The sequence below is a fragment of the Meleagris gallopavo genome, chromosome 1, assembly GCF_000146605.3.
Source record: "Meleagris gallopavo isolate NT-WF06-2002-E0010 breed Aviagen turkey brand Nicholas breeding stock chromosome 1, Turkey_5.1, whole genome shotgun sequence".
NCBI classification, from domain to species: Eukaryota; Metazoa; Chordata; class Aves; order Galliformes; family Phasianidae; genus Meleagris; species Meleagris gallopavo.
Genome location: NC_015011.2, coordinates 50,394,566 through 50,408,406, shown reverse-complemented (window position 1 = coordinate 50,408,406; position 13,841 = coordinate 50,394,566). Strand labels below are relative to the sequence as shown.

The 13,841-nt window shown below is 50.6% G+C and overlaps 1 protein-coding gene across 1 annotated transcript; it reads left to right on the top strand.

Moving 5' to 3' along the window:
- The first annotated feature begins 6,412 nt into the window (after positions 1-6,412).
- Positions 6,413-12,607, top strand: HMOX1 (heme oxygenase 1). The gene is made up of 5 exons (XM_003202341.4): positions 6,413-6,562; positions 6,824-6,944; positions 9,115-9,606; positions 10,107-10,215; positions 11,857-12,607. The coding sequence occupies exons 1-5, from the start codon at positions 6,531-6,533 to the stop codon at positions 11,991-11,993; spliced, it is 891 nt and encodes a 296-aa protein (XP_003202389.1). The 5' UTR covers positions 6,413-6,530; the 3' UTR covers positions 11,994-12,607.
- The last annotated feature ends 1,234 nt before the right edge of the window (positions 12,608-13,841 follow it).

Genomic DNA, 13,841 nt, shown 5'->3' with positions numbered 1-13,841 from the left:
AGACAGGCAAATATGCAAAAATGCAGGGAGAAAAGTAGGTGCTCCAGTGCTCAGGAGCAAGGAAATGGAGGTGACCAAGAAGGAGGTGCATGGCAGCAACAGCAAAACCTGAGCAAGGAAGCAGGGATTTAGGAGTGTGGACTTTCAGAAAGAAAACTTCCCATTTGCTTTGTGCCATCTTCTTGCAAAACCTTGTGAGCAGGAGTGCCTGGAGCTGCAGCTGACTTGGCCTGTGTGGGCTGAGGTCACTTCCCTCTGTTAGTGGGGTTGGAAGAGGCGATGGAGCTGGAAGCAGGTGAGAGTGGCAGGATTTGCCCTTGCCCCAGCACCCAGAATGTCCTGAGATGCATCAAGCACCCAGTCTGATTTTTAGGCAGTCCTGTGTGGAGCCAAGAGTTGGACTTGATAATCCTTACAGGTCCTTTCCAACTAGGGATATTCTTTGATTCTATGATTATTAGGTTAAGAGCTGTGGCCACAGTCCTGAGGGCTTGCCATTCCAAACACGGTTTGGGCATGAAGGCAAGGATGCTCTGCCACACAGAGGGACCAGCTTCCTCATGGGAGAAGCCATGGGAGATGTCTGCTTTTTCCAAAAAAGGGGATGTTCCTGCTCTGTCGCACTGGTCACAGCACATGGGCTCTCTGAAACCAAACCCTGCCCCAAAATGCAGGAGGAAGCTGGGACTCAAATGTCCCTGCTCCGTAGTTATGTGCCAGCTGCCTTCTCACCTGGCAAACCAGATCAGGGCCTATTTCTCCTCATTAGTTTTCTGCTTTCAAATGAAAGCCCCTGTAAGCAGCATCAGGGTTAGGAAACAGTCTCACCTACCTGCCCTGGAGTGATTTTTTTTTTTGCAATAAATGTTAGCTGTTGGAGAGGGTCCAGAGGAGAGCCACGAAGATGACCAGGGGACTGGAGCACCTCCCCTGTGAAGACAAGATGAGGGAGCTGGGCTTGTTTAGCCTGGAGAAAAGAAGGCTGCAGGGTGACCTCATTGCAGCCATTCAGTACCTAAAGGGAGCCTACAAACAGCAGGGGAATCAACTCTTTGAAAGGGTAGATAACAGCAGGACAAGGGGAAATGGTTCTAAGTTGAGGGAGGGAAGATTTAGGTTGGATGTCAGGGGGAAGTTCTTTACAGAGAGAGTGGTGAGGTGCTGGAACAGGCTGCCCAGAGAGGTTGTGGATGCCCCATCCTTGGAGGTGTTCAAGGCCAGGTTGGATGGGGCCCCGGGCAGCCTGGTCTAGTATTGAATTGGAGATTGGTGGCCCTGCATGTGTCAGGGGGGTTGGAGATTCATGATCGTTGAGGTCCCTTCCAACCCTGGCCACTCTGTGATTCTGTGATTCTGTGAAATGAAGAAAAAGGAAGGGGAAGGGGCAAAACAGGCTATGCCTTGGATCAGCCCCTTAAGTTTAGCATACTCTGTGTGCCAGCTCTGAAATAAAAAGCTCCTTCGCGCTCCCTGTGTCTCTGTGTGTTCTGACAGTGAAGCAGGCACTCATCCCACACCCCATCTGTGCCCCAGTTTCCCCCATAAGGAGCAGGATCTGTCCCAGTCCTGGGGTCAGGGCTCCAGCATCACCTACGTTCTGGGTCAGACCCTCAAGCCTCATAGCCCGTGGGGTGGGAGCTCCCACAGATGCTGACTCACCCTTTCCCGGAGAGGCCATTCTGCTGAGTCAGGGTCACGCCAGGCCACTGGATTTTGCTGAGCAATGTTTCTGGCTGCTGCAGAGGGGCTCTTAGTTGCTGAGTCATGGCAGAGAGAGGCCACGTGAAGCTGTTTATCAGGAGGGCGGCTTCCACACGCTGTGCTGAGGTTGCAGCTGTTGTTCCTGGCCCTGCTCCCATTCCTCAGGATGACCGGAGAAATCTCCAGAAATAAACCCCAGCCCCACAGCACTGCAGGGGAAGTGCATCTCCTGTACTCCATTTGGGAGCCACGTAGTGGGGTGTTGGAAGCAGTGGGGTACAGTGGGGTTTCACTCTTTGCAGAACTTGGTTTCCAGTCTGTCTCCTCCCCTCCACTGAGCTGCGATACAAAGTCCAGCTCATGCCTACATGCGAGTTCTCAAATGCAGCCGCTCGCAGCGTGCCCATGTCTCAATCAGGGTGTACTTTGCTTCACGTAGGGCTATATAGGGTTTGTATTTGCTAGCTGCCTTGCTCCCTTCCATACCTCCCTGTGGCTCACTGACCCCAGCCCCAGATCCCCACCAGCACCAAGCCCCAGGGGAAGCCCTTATCCATGCATCTGGAACAATGCGTATTGTAATCGCCGCTTCCTGTTTCTGTCACCCTGAGAATACAGCACACACGTCCATCCCCCACCACATCCGTCTCTGAGGCCACTGCACGGGGTCTGTGCAGAGCAGCAGCATCTGTTCCCCAGAGGTGCCACCACCACAGCCCCACAAGGAGGACCCCGTGGATCTTGATGCTCCCACCCGCTGTGCTCCACCTGTATCTTTGACCTGGGTTTGGGTTGTTCTGCGCTGAGGGCAGCGAGCACAATCTGTTCTGCCAGGGCAGCCTCCTTTTGGTAAACACGAATTAGCACACAGCACGTCCTGTGGGATCTAGCAGTGACTCTTTCCTTCCACAAGTAGCTGTACGTGCGTATCGCAGCTGCGTGGGGTTTTTCCCGCTCCATTACACAGCAAGATCTGGTTGCTGAGTCAGCCCCCCTCCCAGCCAGGCTGAATTCTGCTGTGTCATGGTTTTGGTCCTCCATTAGTTCCCTCCTTGCTGGCCAAGACTGGCTGTGATCAGGCGGTTCCTCCTTGCGCCAGCCAAGCTGCTGAGAAGTAATGCACCAGAGCCAAATGAGGAGCAGTGCTTCCAGAAGGCAGGAGAACTTTGTACTCTGGGGCAGATGGTGTAACCAGAGGGTTCTGACTGTGAAACCTATGGTCAGGACAAGCTGTTAGTCCATAAAGAGGAAAATCTTAGAATGATAGAATTATTTAAGTTGGAAGGGACCTTTAAAAGATCATCTAGTCCAACTCTCCTGAGTTGGCAATGAACAGGGGTACCTACAGCTACATCAGGGTGCTCAGAGCCCCTCCAGGCTGACCTTGGGTGTCTCCAGGGATGGAGCATCCATCACCTCTCTGGGTGACATGCTCCAGTGCTTCACTACTTATACTAGAAAAAACTTCTTTATTATATTCAACCTAAATCTCCCCTATTTTAGTTTGAAATCATTTCCCCTTGTCCTATTCTAACAGATCCTGCTAAAGAGTCTGTCCCTTTTGATTTCCCTTCCCCTGATGGCAGCACTGACTCCTCAGTGATTTCTTTTGCCGTTAAACATTCCTCTAACCCATCCCATGACTTAAACATTTTCTCAAAGACTCAGGCAGGCGGATAGAGGTATGTAAGCCCATCACTATCACAAATATCAGCCTCAGGCTGCTTGATTTATCTTCCTACAAATCCCCCAGGCAAACTCAGCAGTAGTCCCACACAACACCGTCCCCTCCGGCACTGTGCAGCCACTGATCAGTGAAAGCACAGCAAAAGTAGAGAGGAAGCAATGCAAGCCCTCACTGCAGAAGCCAGAAAAGCTCCAGCCCAGCAACTGCAAAACTGATGACAGCCTGCTTTCAGTTCTCCCTCCATCTCGCTGCAAAGCTTCCGAGCTTTTTTGGACTGAGGAACCTGGCCTCACAGCCTCTCCACCTCCAGTAAGCCCAACCAAGTCAGGCAGAAACCAGGCCTGGGGCATGGCGTGCTTCCCTGATCCCACGGAATTGCTCACAGAGGAGTGAGCTGTGCCTTGGCTCTTGTGACCTTGTCTCCTGTGACCATCTCAGAAGAAGGCAAAGGCCCAGATGCAGAAGATGGTACACTGGAGGACACCTCAGAGCAAAAATAGGTGATAGGATGAGAGGTAATGGCCTCAAGTTGCGCTAGGGGAGGTTCAAGTTGGATATTAGGAAAAATATCTTCTCTGAAAGAGTGGTGCTGCAGTGGCACAGGCTGCCCAGGGAGGTGGTGCAGTCACCGTCCCTGGAGGTGTTCCAGAACCATGTGGATATGGTACAGAGGGACCTGGTCAGTGGGTATTGTGGGGATGGGCTGGCAGTGGACCAGGTGATCTTAGAGGTCTTTTCCAACTTTAGTGATTCTGTGATTCTGTGACTCTTTGAAAAAGTTGGAGTTCTTCCTGGGAAGAAGTGCCCTACCAACACTGGCACTACCAACACTGGCAATGACACAATGGGATATCCACTCCCTTCTCCTGAGTCTCACCTCCCCATCTACCTCTGCCCTGCAGGAAAAGTAAGGAGGAGGACATTTTAGACACATCTTTAAGTGCGTCCAAGCATGTGGCTTTTGGGGAGCAGGCAGATGGAGCAAAAGCATTGGCCTAAATGCAGCTCAAAAGTCCTTAGGAAGAAGTGAAGCTGCAGAACATGGATGAAAGGAGGAATATAGTTTAGGGAGGGTAGTTTTCCATATTATTTCACACTCATATAACTAATAATATCATTCAGTTTCATATCTTTCCTTCTTCCCCCCAGCAGAACTATAGGCTCAGTGTGTTCCAGCTTCCCATGTCCAAATAGGGCTCACTGAAAGAAGTGAAAACTGTGCTGCAAGCACGTGATGCCAGTGGAAAGTGCTCATTTCAGAGCTAGTCCAGTGGCAAAAATGGCATTGATGTCTTCAGGCAGGACTGGCCTCTTTCTAAGGGCCAAGGGATGTTAAGGGCTTTCTCACACTTGCTTCAAAGACTCGGACATTCCAATAAATACATTTTACCCAATAGCAAAATAAGCAGTAAGTGGCCTGGGGGTAAGAGCTAGCTTTTGCTAGAATGCTCTGTAGCTTTAAAGAGCAGAGTAAGACAGGAAAAGCATGGCTGAGTCAGGCTGGGAGCGCTGAGTAATCCTTCCTGAGTGTGCACAGTCGCCAGATGTCAGCCCCACACAGAGCCGTGTGTGCACAATCCCTCCAGGCCACTCCAACCCACAGCACCGAGCCCAGCTGTGCAGAGGACACATGAGGCCCACCCAAAGCCAGGGGACAGATAGACAGTAGACACCCCTCCCTGTTCTTCCCTTCCAGCCCACAGCAGCGGAGCAATGATGGCTTTAAGTGCCCCACTCTTTTGGCCCCGAGGCAGAATTTGTGCTTTCCCAAAGCACAGATGAATGATGCATCTCCCGTCCTGGTTAGCTGAGCTTCCAGCATAGCTCCAGATGGAAGAGGGGCCCCACTACATCTGCGGGCTGCCTCCTTGGCTGATGCAGCAGACAAAACAGCGGAGCAGCCAACAACTAGCGGGAGCACCTTGTCCAACTCTCCTGTCCTAAATCAGAGAAACTATTTGCCACTGCAAATATCTGCAGCCTGCCTCGATTTCTCCAAGCCCTGCATCACACCTTGGCAGATGTGATAATCCCCAGGGTATTGTGGGGATGGACTGCTGTCCTCTATCACCTCGCACACAATGGTGCTCACAGCAGGGCCCACCTGCCGTGCCAATTCACTATTTCTGTTGTGTAAGGGAGAAAGGAAAGCATATATTTGTGCATCAATGCAGGCACACCTGTGCAGCGTGTGGAAAGAATCATAGCGTCATGGAATCATAGAATCATTTGAGTTGGAAGGGACCTTTAAAGGCCATCTGGTCCAAATCCCCTGCAATGATCAGGAATACCTACAGCGCAATCAGATATTGAAAGGACCTTTAGATACTGAAGCCTCCCAGAAGCCTTCTCTTCTCCAGGCTGAACAGCCCCAGCTCTCTCAGCCTGTCCTCTCAGAGAGGTGTTCCATCCCTTGGACCATTTTTGTGGCCCTCCTCTGGATGCGCTCCAGCAGATCCATGTCTCTCCTGTACAGAGGGGACCACATCTGGACGCAGTACTCCAGGTGAGGTCTCACCAGCACAGAGCAGAAGGGCAGGATCACCTCCCTCTTTCTGCTGGCCACATTCCCTTGGATGCAGCCCAGGACACAGTTGGCTTTCTGGGCTGTGAGGGCACACTGCTGGCTCATGTGCAGCTGCCATCCACCAGTACCTCCGAGTCCTTTTGGGCAGGGCTGAGCTTTAAGGGTCCCTGCTGTGCTCCCTTCGACGAAGCAGGGATGTTCCCACCCCACAGTTCAAAGCTCCTCATCCCATAGGCAGCAAAGCTCCCCGTGCCTTTAGAGGCTCTGAAGATGCTCACAGCCGAAGGTGATAAAACACTGACACCGGTCTCTTTTTAGGACAGATGCTGCAGAAGCTGCATCCCCTTGCTGGTGCTGAGCTGTCACAGGGGTGAATTCCTCCTGCTCTCCCAGCCGTCCCCGGGGGCTGGGGGGCACAGCAGTGGAAAGGGAAGTGCAGCGTGTTGCAAGAAGCCTCACATGAGGTCAGCGGCTGTGCTGCTCACGTGGCCCGCCTGTATAAAGCTGGGAGCAGGAGTCGGGCTACAAAGCGCAGCGCTTCGAGTCCCGGGAGAGGGGGGAGAGCTCAAGCGAGGAAACAACAGGGGAAACAGGCTCGAGACAAGGAGGAGAAGCATGGAAACTTCGCAGCCACACAGCGCTGAAAGGTGAGATCGGGACGGGGAAGAGACGGAAGCGCTCAGCCAGCAGTTTGTGTTCTCCCCTGCTTTCAGGCGCGCTCCTCCTCCCACCTCTGGATGCGTCCTGGCGGTGCTCCCCGCTCAGGATGGCGGGCGGAATGCCGGCGTTGCTATCCGCGGCTCTGCTCCTTCTCCTGCTGTCCCCGGCTCCCCCTTTTCTTAAGGTCCCTTTGGCTGGAGCTAGAGCAACAGCGCTGATAATCTGTCTTGCTGCTCTCCCCCGCCCAGCATGTCCCAGGACCTGTCGGAGCTCCTGAAGGAAGCCACCAAGGAGGTGCACGAGCAGGCGGAGAACACACCCTTCATGAAGAACTTCCAGAAGGGACAGGTGTCCCTCCACGAGTTCAAGGTAGGCTGTAACAGCACGACAGAGCTGCTTGGGGTCTATGCGTTAATTACTGGCACATGTAGTTAATACAGTGGGCAGATATTGGTTCAGATTGGATATGGGGAAACATTTCTCCTCCAAAAGAGCGGTGCTGCAGTGGCACAGGCTGCCCAGGGAGGTGGTGGAGTCACCATCCCTGGAGGTGTTCCAGAACCGTGTGGATGTGGCACTGAGGGACGTGGTCAGTGGGCATGGTGGGGATGGGCTGGAGGTTGGACTGGGTGATCTTAGAGGTCTTTTCCAACCTTAATGGTTCTGTGATTCTATGAATGGAGCATACTGAATTTAGAATGCTCTAAGCGTTTACAGCTAGAAATAATGATGGAATAGCAATGAAGTGAGGCTGTGAGATCATCTCTGGCACCACACTTGACAGTGTTTTAGCTGTCACTGGGGTTACAGCAGAGCTGGGATCAGGAACAATTGCTCTAAGGCAGAATGAGTTGGAGCAAGCTGTATCTGCTGCCAGCAGGTAGGAGCCTGTTGCTTTTCTTGAAATGTAAGAGCTATATGCCGGTACAAGTCTGCATCTATCCTGGCTAGGAACAGGATGGATCTGAGCCACGTAACAAAGCCGTGAGCAAAAACAAAGCAAACACCTGGGTAAGAAATTCCCGGGAGGCCAGAGGACCTGATGCACAACTTTGCAAATAACAGCCAGCAATCCAACCCATGGTTTAATTGCTTTGTTGTCGAATGGCTCCTTGATAAATAAATCCACGAGAACAGAAATTAGGCCATTTATTTCTGACAGGTTGTATTCACAGCACTTAGTCAAGCATGAGTTCAGTGGCAGGTGCTGACTTCCTGCTGTTAGGAATGGGGCACTCGTTGGGCATTGGACTTTGAGACAAGTTGGTGATGAAGAAAGGCCTCTGAGATTCAGGAGCACAGCTCGGTTTCCTAGGAAATATTTACCCAGTGATGGGAAGTGGGACGTGACACTGGGCTTTGAAAAGCAATAGCAGTTTTCAAAAGCCACCTTTCCCACTGAACCACTTAAAACAACTGGCCAAGTTAATTTTTCTTCATTGGTTGGGCAATGTTTCTGTTTCGCTTCCAGTAAGCTGGATAACGAGTTATTATTTAAAAACACCTTTTTTTTTCTTATTTACTTTCTTGGCAAACCCATTTACCTGCCCTGACATGTGACTCTTAGGATCTGAATATCAGTTTCTACAACAAAGCCACTGCCTGGGTGTGTGTATCAAAGTCCTGTTTGCAATGGCAAAAAGCTGAAATAATTCCTGCGGTACTGATCGCTCTATTGGGAGAGCAAACTGCTTTCTCTCTAATTCCCCCAAACCTGACTCACCTGTACCTCCATGTTCTACACTTTGCTGCCGATAAGGGATTTCAGTGTAAGCAAGAAGTGGTGTAGGTACAGATATGAGCACAGCCTGTACAAACAGAATGCCCATGGAAGGGAAGAACACAGCCAGATTGTCTTATGCCATGTGGAGAAGCTGGCAGATAAAGGAAAATAGCATGTAAGCTGGGAAAAACAATAACAGTGGTTTCAAAACAGAGGGATGAGCGCATAGCTGCACAGTGATCCTTCACAAAGGCATCTTTCAGATGCTTCCCGTCCCATACATCCTATCTCCTTGGGGCAACAAAAGAGGCATCCCCTCTTCCAAGGCTGAATGAGGCGAAGGGGTGCCTCCATTCCCAGGATGGTGGGCTGCCAGCAGGACAAGTTGGTTGCAACGTTGGCGGGGTGGGTTGTCATCTCACAGGGTCCCACAGACGGAAATCACATCCACCTGTAAGTATTCAGATTGGAACTGTGCACCAAGAAATGTGCCTTTGGGAATGCTCTCTGTGTTGACTGGGGGGATGAAGAGAACAGATGAGGTGTGGTTTAAGCTTGCATTATGTCAAGCTGGGAGAACTCTAAGTTGTAAGCGAAGGCAGCAGCTTTTAAGGGTAGGTAAGGCCAGCATCTGCTGGAAATGGGCTGGATGCCTTCACTGCCCCTTGCATCTCCATTTGCCACACAGGAAACCTGCGACATAACAGATATGCTGCATAGCGTAATGCTGGGTGTGTGCATGAGTAACTTTTTTATTAGTGGGATTTGTCCCAAAAGCAGACAGATGCATCTGTAGCTCATCCTCTTCTGTTTCAGCTGGTCACAGCATCCCTGTACTTCATCTACTCTGCTCTGGAGGAAGAGATTGAACGTAACAAGGATAACCCTGTCTATGCTCCTGTTTATTTTCCGGCGGAGCTGCACCGGAAAGCTGCCCTAGAGAAAGACTTGGAGTACTTCTATGGCAGCAACTGGAGGGCAGAGATCCCATGTCCTGAGGCTACCCAGAAATACGTTGAGAGGCTCCACTATGTTGGCAAGAAGCATCCAGAGCTGTTGGTGGCCCATGCCTACACTCGCTATTTGGGAGACCTGTCTGGGGGGCAGGTGCTGAAGAAAATTGCCCAAAAGGCTCTCCAGCTGCCAAGCACTGGAGAAGGGTTGGCTTTCTTCACCTTCGATGGAGTCTCCAATGCTACCAAGTTCAAACAGCTCTATCGGTCCCGCATGAATGCCCTCGAGATGGATCATGCTACTAAGAAAAGTGTCTTGGAGGAAGCCAAAAAAGCATTCCTGCTAAATATACAGGTGAGTAACAACCAGCCAGCCCTGTCTGCCCACACCCTCTCCCAAATAAGATAACAGCTACAGAGGATGGCAAAGCCGGTATTTCTGCTGTCGAGCCTACGGGAAGTTGTGGGTTACAGCAGCCTAGTGTTGGGTGGCTGCACTTGTCCAGACTGTGAGCATAGCAACCAGCAGGTCTCTGAAAGGCTCTTCTTCCTCCTCTGGGGATTGAACAGAACGTGCAATAGCCTTCTGCTTACCTGGAAGCTTACTTGTAAAGTGAACAGGCAGACCCCACAGGCCTGTTCTGTGCAAAAAGCCCAAAGAGACTGGGGTGCAGGGGAGCTGGGCTAGATGATCTTCAATGGTCCTTTCCAAAACAAACGATTCTATGATTCTTTAGCTTGGGTTGAGAGCTTCTATCTTCCTTTAGTTCCCAAAGTGTCTAGAGCAGGGGCAAGGAGAGCAGCGAAAGCAAAGGAGAAAAAGCCACATAATGAGATAACATTCTTACTTCTCAGGTGTTTGAGGCGCTGCAGAAGTTGGTGTCCCAGAGCCAGGAGAATGGTCATGCTGTGCAACTGAAGGCAGAGCTTCGCACGAGGAACGTTAACAAATCGCATGAAAATGGTAAGGCATTCCCAAAGGCAGGTGTTTAACATTGCCACTTGCGGTTTGGCTCTCCTCCCTTCCTCTGCTGTTGTTTGTGAAATCAACTGAGAACTGAAAGCGAGGTGCTTACACCAGCCTTCACCAGCAGCCAGTACATAGTGCAAGGGGTAATGGTATGGGCAACGCTTCTAGACATGACAGAGCAAGGATGGCATACATGAGTTTCCCAGAAATAGTGTCAGTGAGGGAGCAGTACAAGAAGACACTCCTTTCTCCTCCTTACAGGCTGTAGCAATGGTAAGGCTCATTAGTCAGAGAAACCTGGCCTTGAGTTTACAGAAGCACAGACTGTAATTTTGGGCCCAGCATTTGGGATGCTGACAAAAGGTTCTGGGCATACAGCCTTGCTTGAGTTTGTCTTTTTGGTCCAAATCTTCCACTGATCATTTCCTTGCCTTTCAGAGTTGTTTATTCAAAATAGCACCGGAAAAGGGTGCAGAGTTTAGCACAAGTGTGGTTTTCTGGATGGTAAAAATAGCCTGCTCAAGAGTGGGGAATTTACAGGCTGATTTTACAGGCTCAGTTTTGCTAAGATCTCCACCTACTGGCAAGTGCTGATCCTGAACTGGGCATAGCCTGAGCAAGAAAGGCAATTGCTTTTTATGGAGCCTGATTTGTTGAGTGAGTTATGAGCAAGCTCACACGTTGACAGGAGAGAGCAGTTTCCCTGATAACATGTGCTTCTAGTAGGAAAGCCCTTATCATCTACTCATTCTGAAGCTGAAAGGGAGATTTTTTCAGTGCATGTTGGATTGAAGCAGTTTTCTCATGGAAAAAATGAAAAGTATGCTGGTCTTGCACATCATTAAGGAAGTTTAAAGCAAGTACTTTGGAAAGGGCAGTAAAATTTCTCCATGAATCTTTGCTGCCCCTTTCCCAGTAAGCCTACAGAAATAGGAATTTCCAAAAAAAAAAAAAAAAAGGTAGTTGGCTGAGGAATTCCATTCTGGAGTTGTACAGGGTGACTATTTGTTTAGTGTACTAAGAAAGAGAGGTGATGCATTGGAAAAGGGAGGTGGTGGAGTCACCATCCCTGGAGGTGTTCCAGAACCGTTGGATGTGGCACTAAGGACATGGTCAGTGGGCACGTGGGGATGAGCTGGTGGTGGACTAGGTGATCTTAGTGGTCTTTCCAACCTTAATGATTCTGTGATTCTATTATTCTATTTCTATGAACTCTATGGATTCTATGATTCATAGAATCTTAAACCAGTTGTATCAGTGAGATACGGGAGACAAAATGCCCTTTACAAATTTATCTTAAGTATTTACTCGGCTATCTCCCGCACCCATCAGGGGTCTGAATGAGTCCCTTGAGAAGTGGGGCAGTGCATTTCTAAGCCAGTGAGGAGACAAGGGAAGAGTCCTGCAACCAAGTGCAGGCAGAAGGCTTGTGCACCTTTGTAACACCTATGTGTCGGTCTGGCTGCTGCCTTGCTTCATCCGGCCTGAGAGAGAAGAACCTTCTGCCACTGATTTCTCACCATGCTCTGGGTTCTCTTCCTCTTCTGGACAGCTTCACCAGGTCTTCTCTGGCACTGGGGAGAGCAGCTTACTTCTCGCTGTCCTCATCTGCTCATTTTTTCTTATTTGTACCAGGTCCAGCAGCTGGGAAGGAAAGCGAGAGGACAAGCAGGATGCAGGCAGACATGCTGACCACATCTCCCCTGGTGCGGTGGATCCTGGCGCTCGGCTTCATCGCCACCACAGTCGCTGTGGGCTTATTTGCCAAGTGAGAGAGAGCAGGATCTTCACCTTCTCTTCGGGCCTTCCCTCACCCTGAACTAATCCACCTTCCCCAGTCCTTCCAAGGGAAATTCCCTCCGACTGCGCACTGTGATCTCAGCTCTGCCACTAATATTTGGAGATCTTTCTCCCCAGAAAGCAGAGTGCTGCGAGAGGCTCCAGGCCATTTCCTTGCTTGCTGCAAGCTCTCCTCACTTACTAACAACATCACCGCCAGGACCAAGGGATGGAAAAGCCTAAAACCTACAGCCAAGAGCTGCAATTATTCGACAGAGTATCTGCAAAAATCCCACAGGATGAGAAATGCAGTTTTGACACCTGTCTTGCCTCAGAACTATGCAGCTCCCGGAGCTCTGTTTACTCAATGTTTAATACTGCTAGATAACACTGTGATCATTGTTTCTGTGGAGCCACACAGCTCCCGTGGGCTATAGACCTGTTTTATATGACACTGGCAGGTCTGTGTTAAATCTTCTTCCAATCATTTTTCTTTATCCTTTTTTTTTTTTTTTTAAGTAGACAATGGTTGTTGAAGATACAGTGTCATTCTTTTATCTGATTATATAATTTATATACATAATAAAATTCAATGTGAAGTCTTCAAGCCTGGCGTTTCCCATTGTTAAAGGGGAGGTGGGAGGGGCCTTTCCTCCCTCCCAGCTTTGTGTGCAGCAGTTACAACAGAGAGGTGGGAGCTCTCAGAACCAGCCCTGTTCCCACTCTTCTCCAACACCTTCAGCTCCTACAGAAATAAAACAACGTCCTGTGGTTGTACAAAGTACCTCTAACTTTTGACTGCCCAGATACCAAGCATACATCAGGCCTTGATCCCACCTCACAGCTCCACCAGATCGGGAACAGCCATGCAATAGCAGACCTTGGTGCCGGCTACACAATCCCAATCTCTGCCAGGACCTGGCACACACGCAGCCAAATCCAGCAAGGTGGAAAAAAAATCATGGGTTGTGTCGGAAGGGACCATAAAGCCCACCCAGCCCCAAACCCGTGCTGTGGGTAGGGCTGCCCCTCACCAGCTCAGGCTGCCCAGGGCCCCATCCAACCTGGCCTTGAACCTCCAGGCATGGGGCACAACAGCTTCTCTGGGCAGCTTGTGCCACTGCCTCGTAGCCTTCTGAGTAATTAATTTCTCCCTAAGAGATAACTGGATTTCCTCTCTTTTAGTTGAAATCCCTTTCCTCTTGTCCTACTGGTGTCTCAGTACCAATTACTTGCCATTTTTGCCTAATTAAGGCGCTTGCTCAAAGTTACAGTTCCGCTTATAACTTCCAGAAGCACTGCTTATCTATGATAAATATCCTTCCTGGCCACAAGACTTCTGCAATAAGAGCAACATCCTCCAAGTATGGGCATTAGCCCAAAACAGTAACCAGTCAGTAGAGACCATGTGTCCTTAGAAAACCTGTGCCCAAACAAGGACAAAGTGAGCCTGGAAAGCCTGTCAAAAACAACCATTCATTTAAATTCATAGTTCCACAAAAAGCCATTACCATCCGGGCACAAGGCACGTTTCGCAGCACCATCTTGCCCACTGGCCCACCCGGTCTCTCAGCACACCCCACCCGGGGCGGGGCTCTCCGAAGAAACTCACACTCCCCTCGCCAGCAATGGTTTCCTCTGCCACCCCCCGCCCAACGCCGGAATAATGGTACCGCCCGACCGCCATTTCGCTTCCCTCCCGCTCTTCTCCCCCAGATTTCGCGCCAAACTGCTCCCGGCGGGCGGGGACGGAACGCCCCGACCAATCGGCGACAGAGGCGAGGCCGCGCGCTTCCAGCCGGGGCCGGGGCGGAAGGGCCGGCTGAGCCAATCAGCTGCGG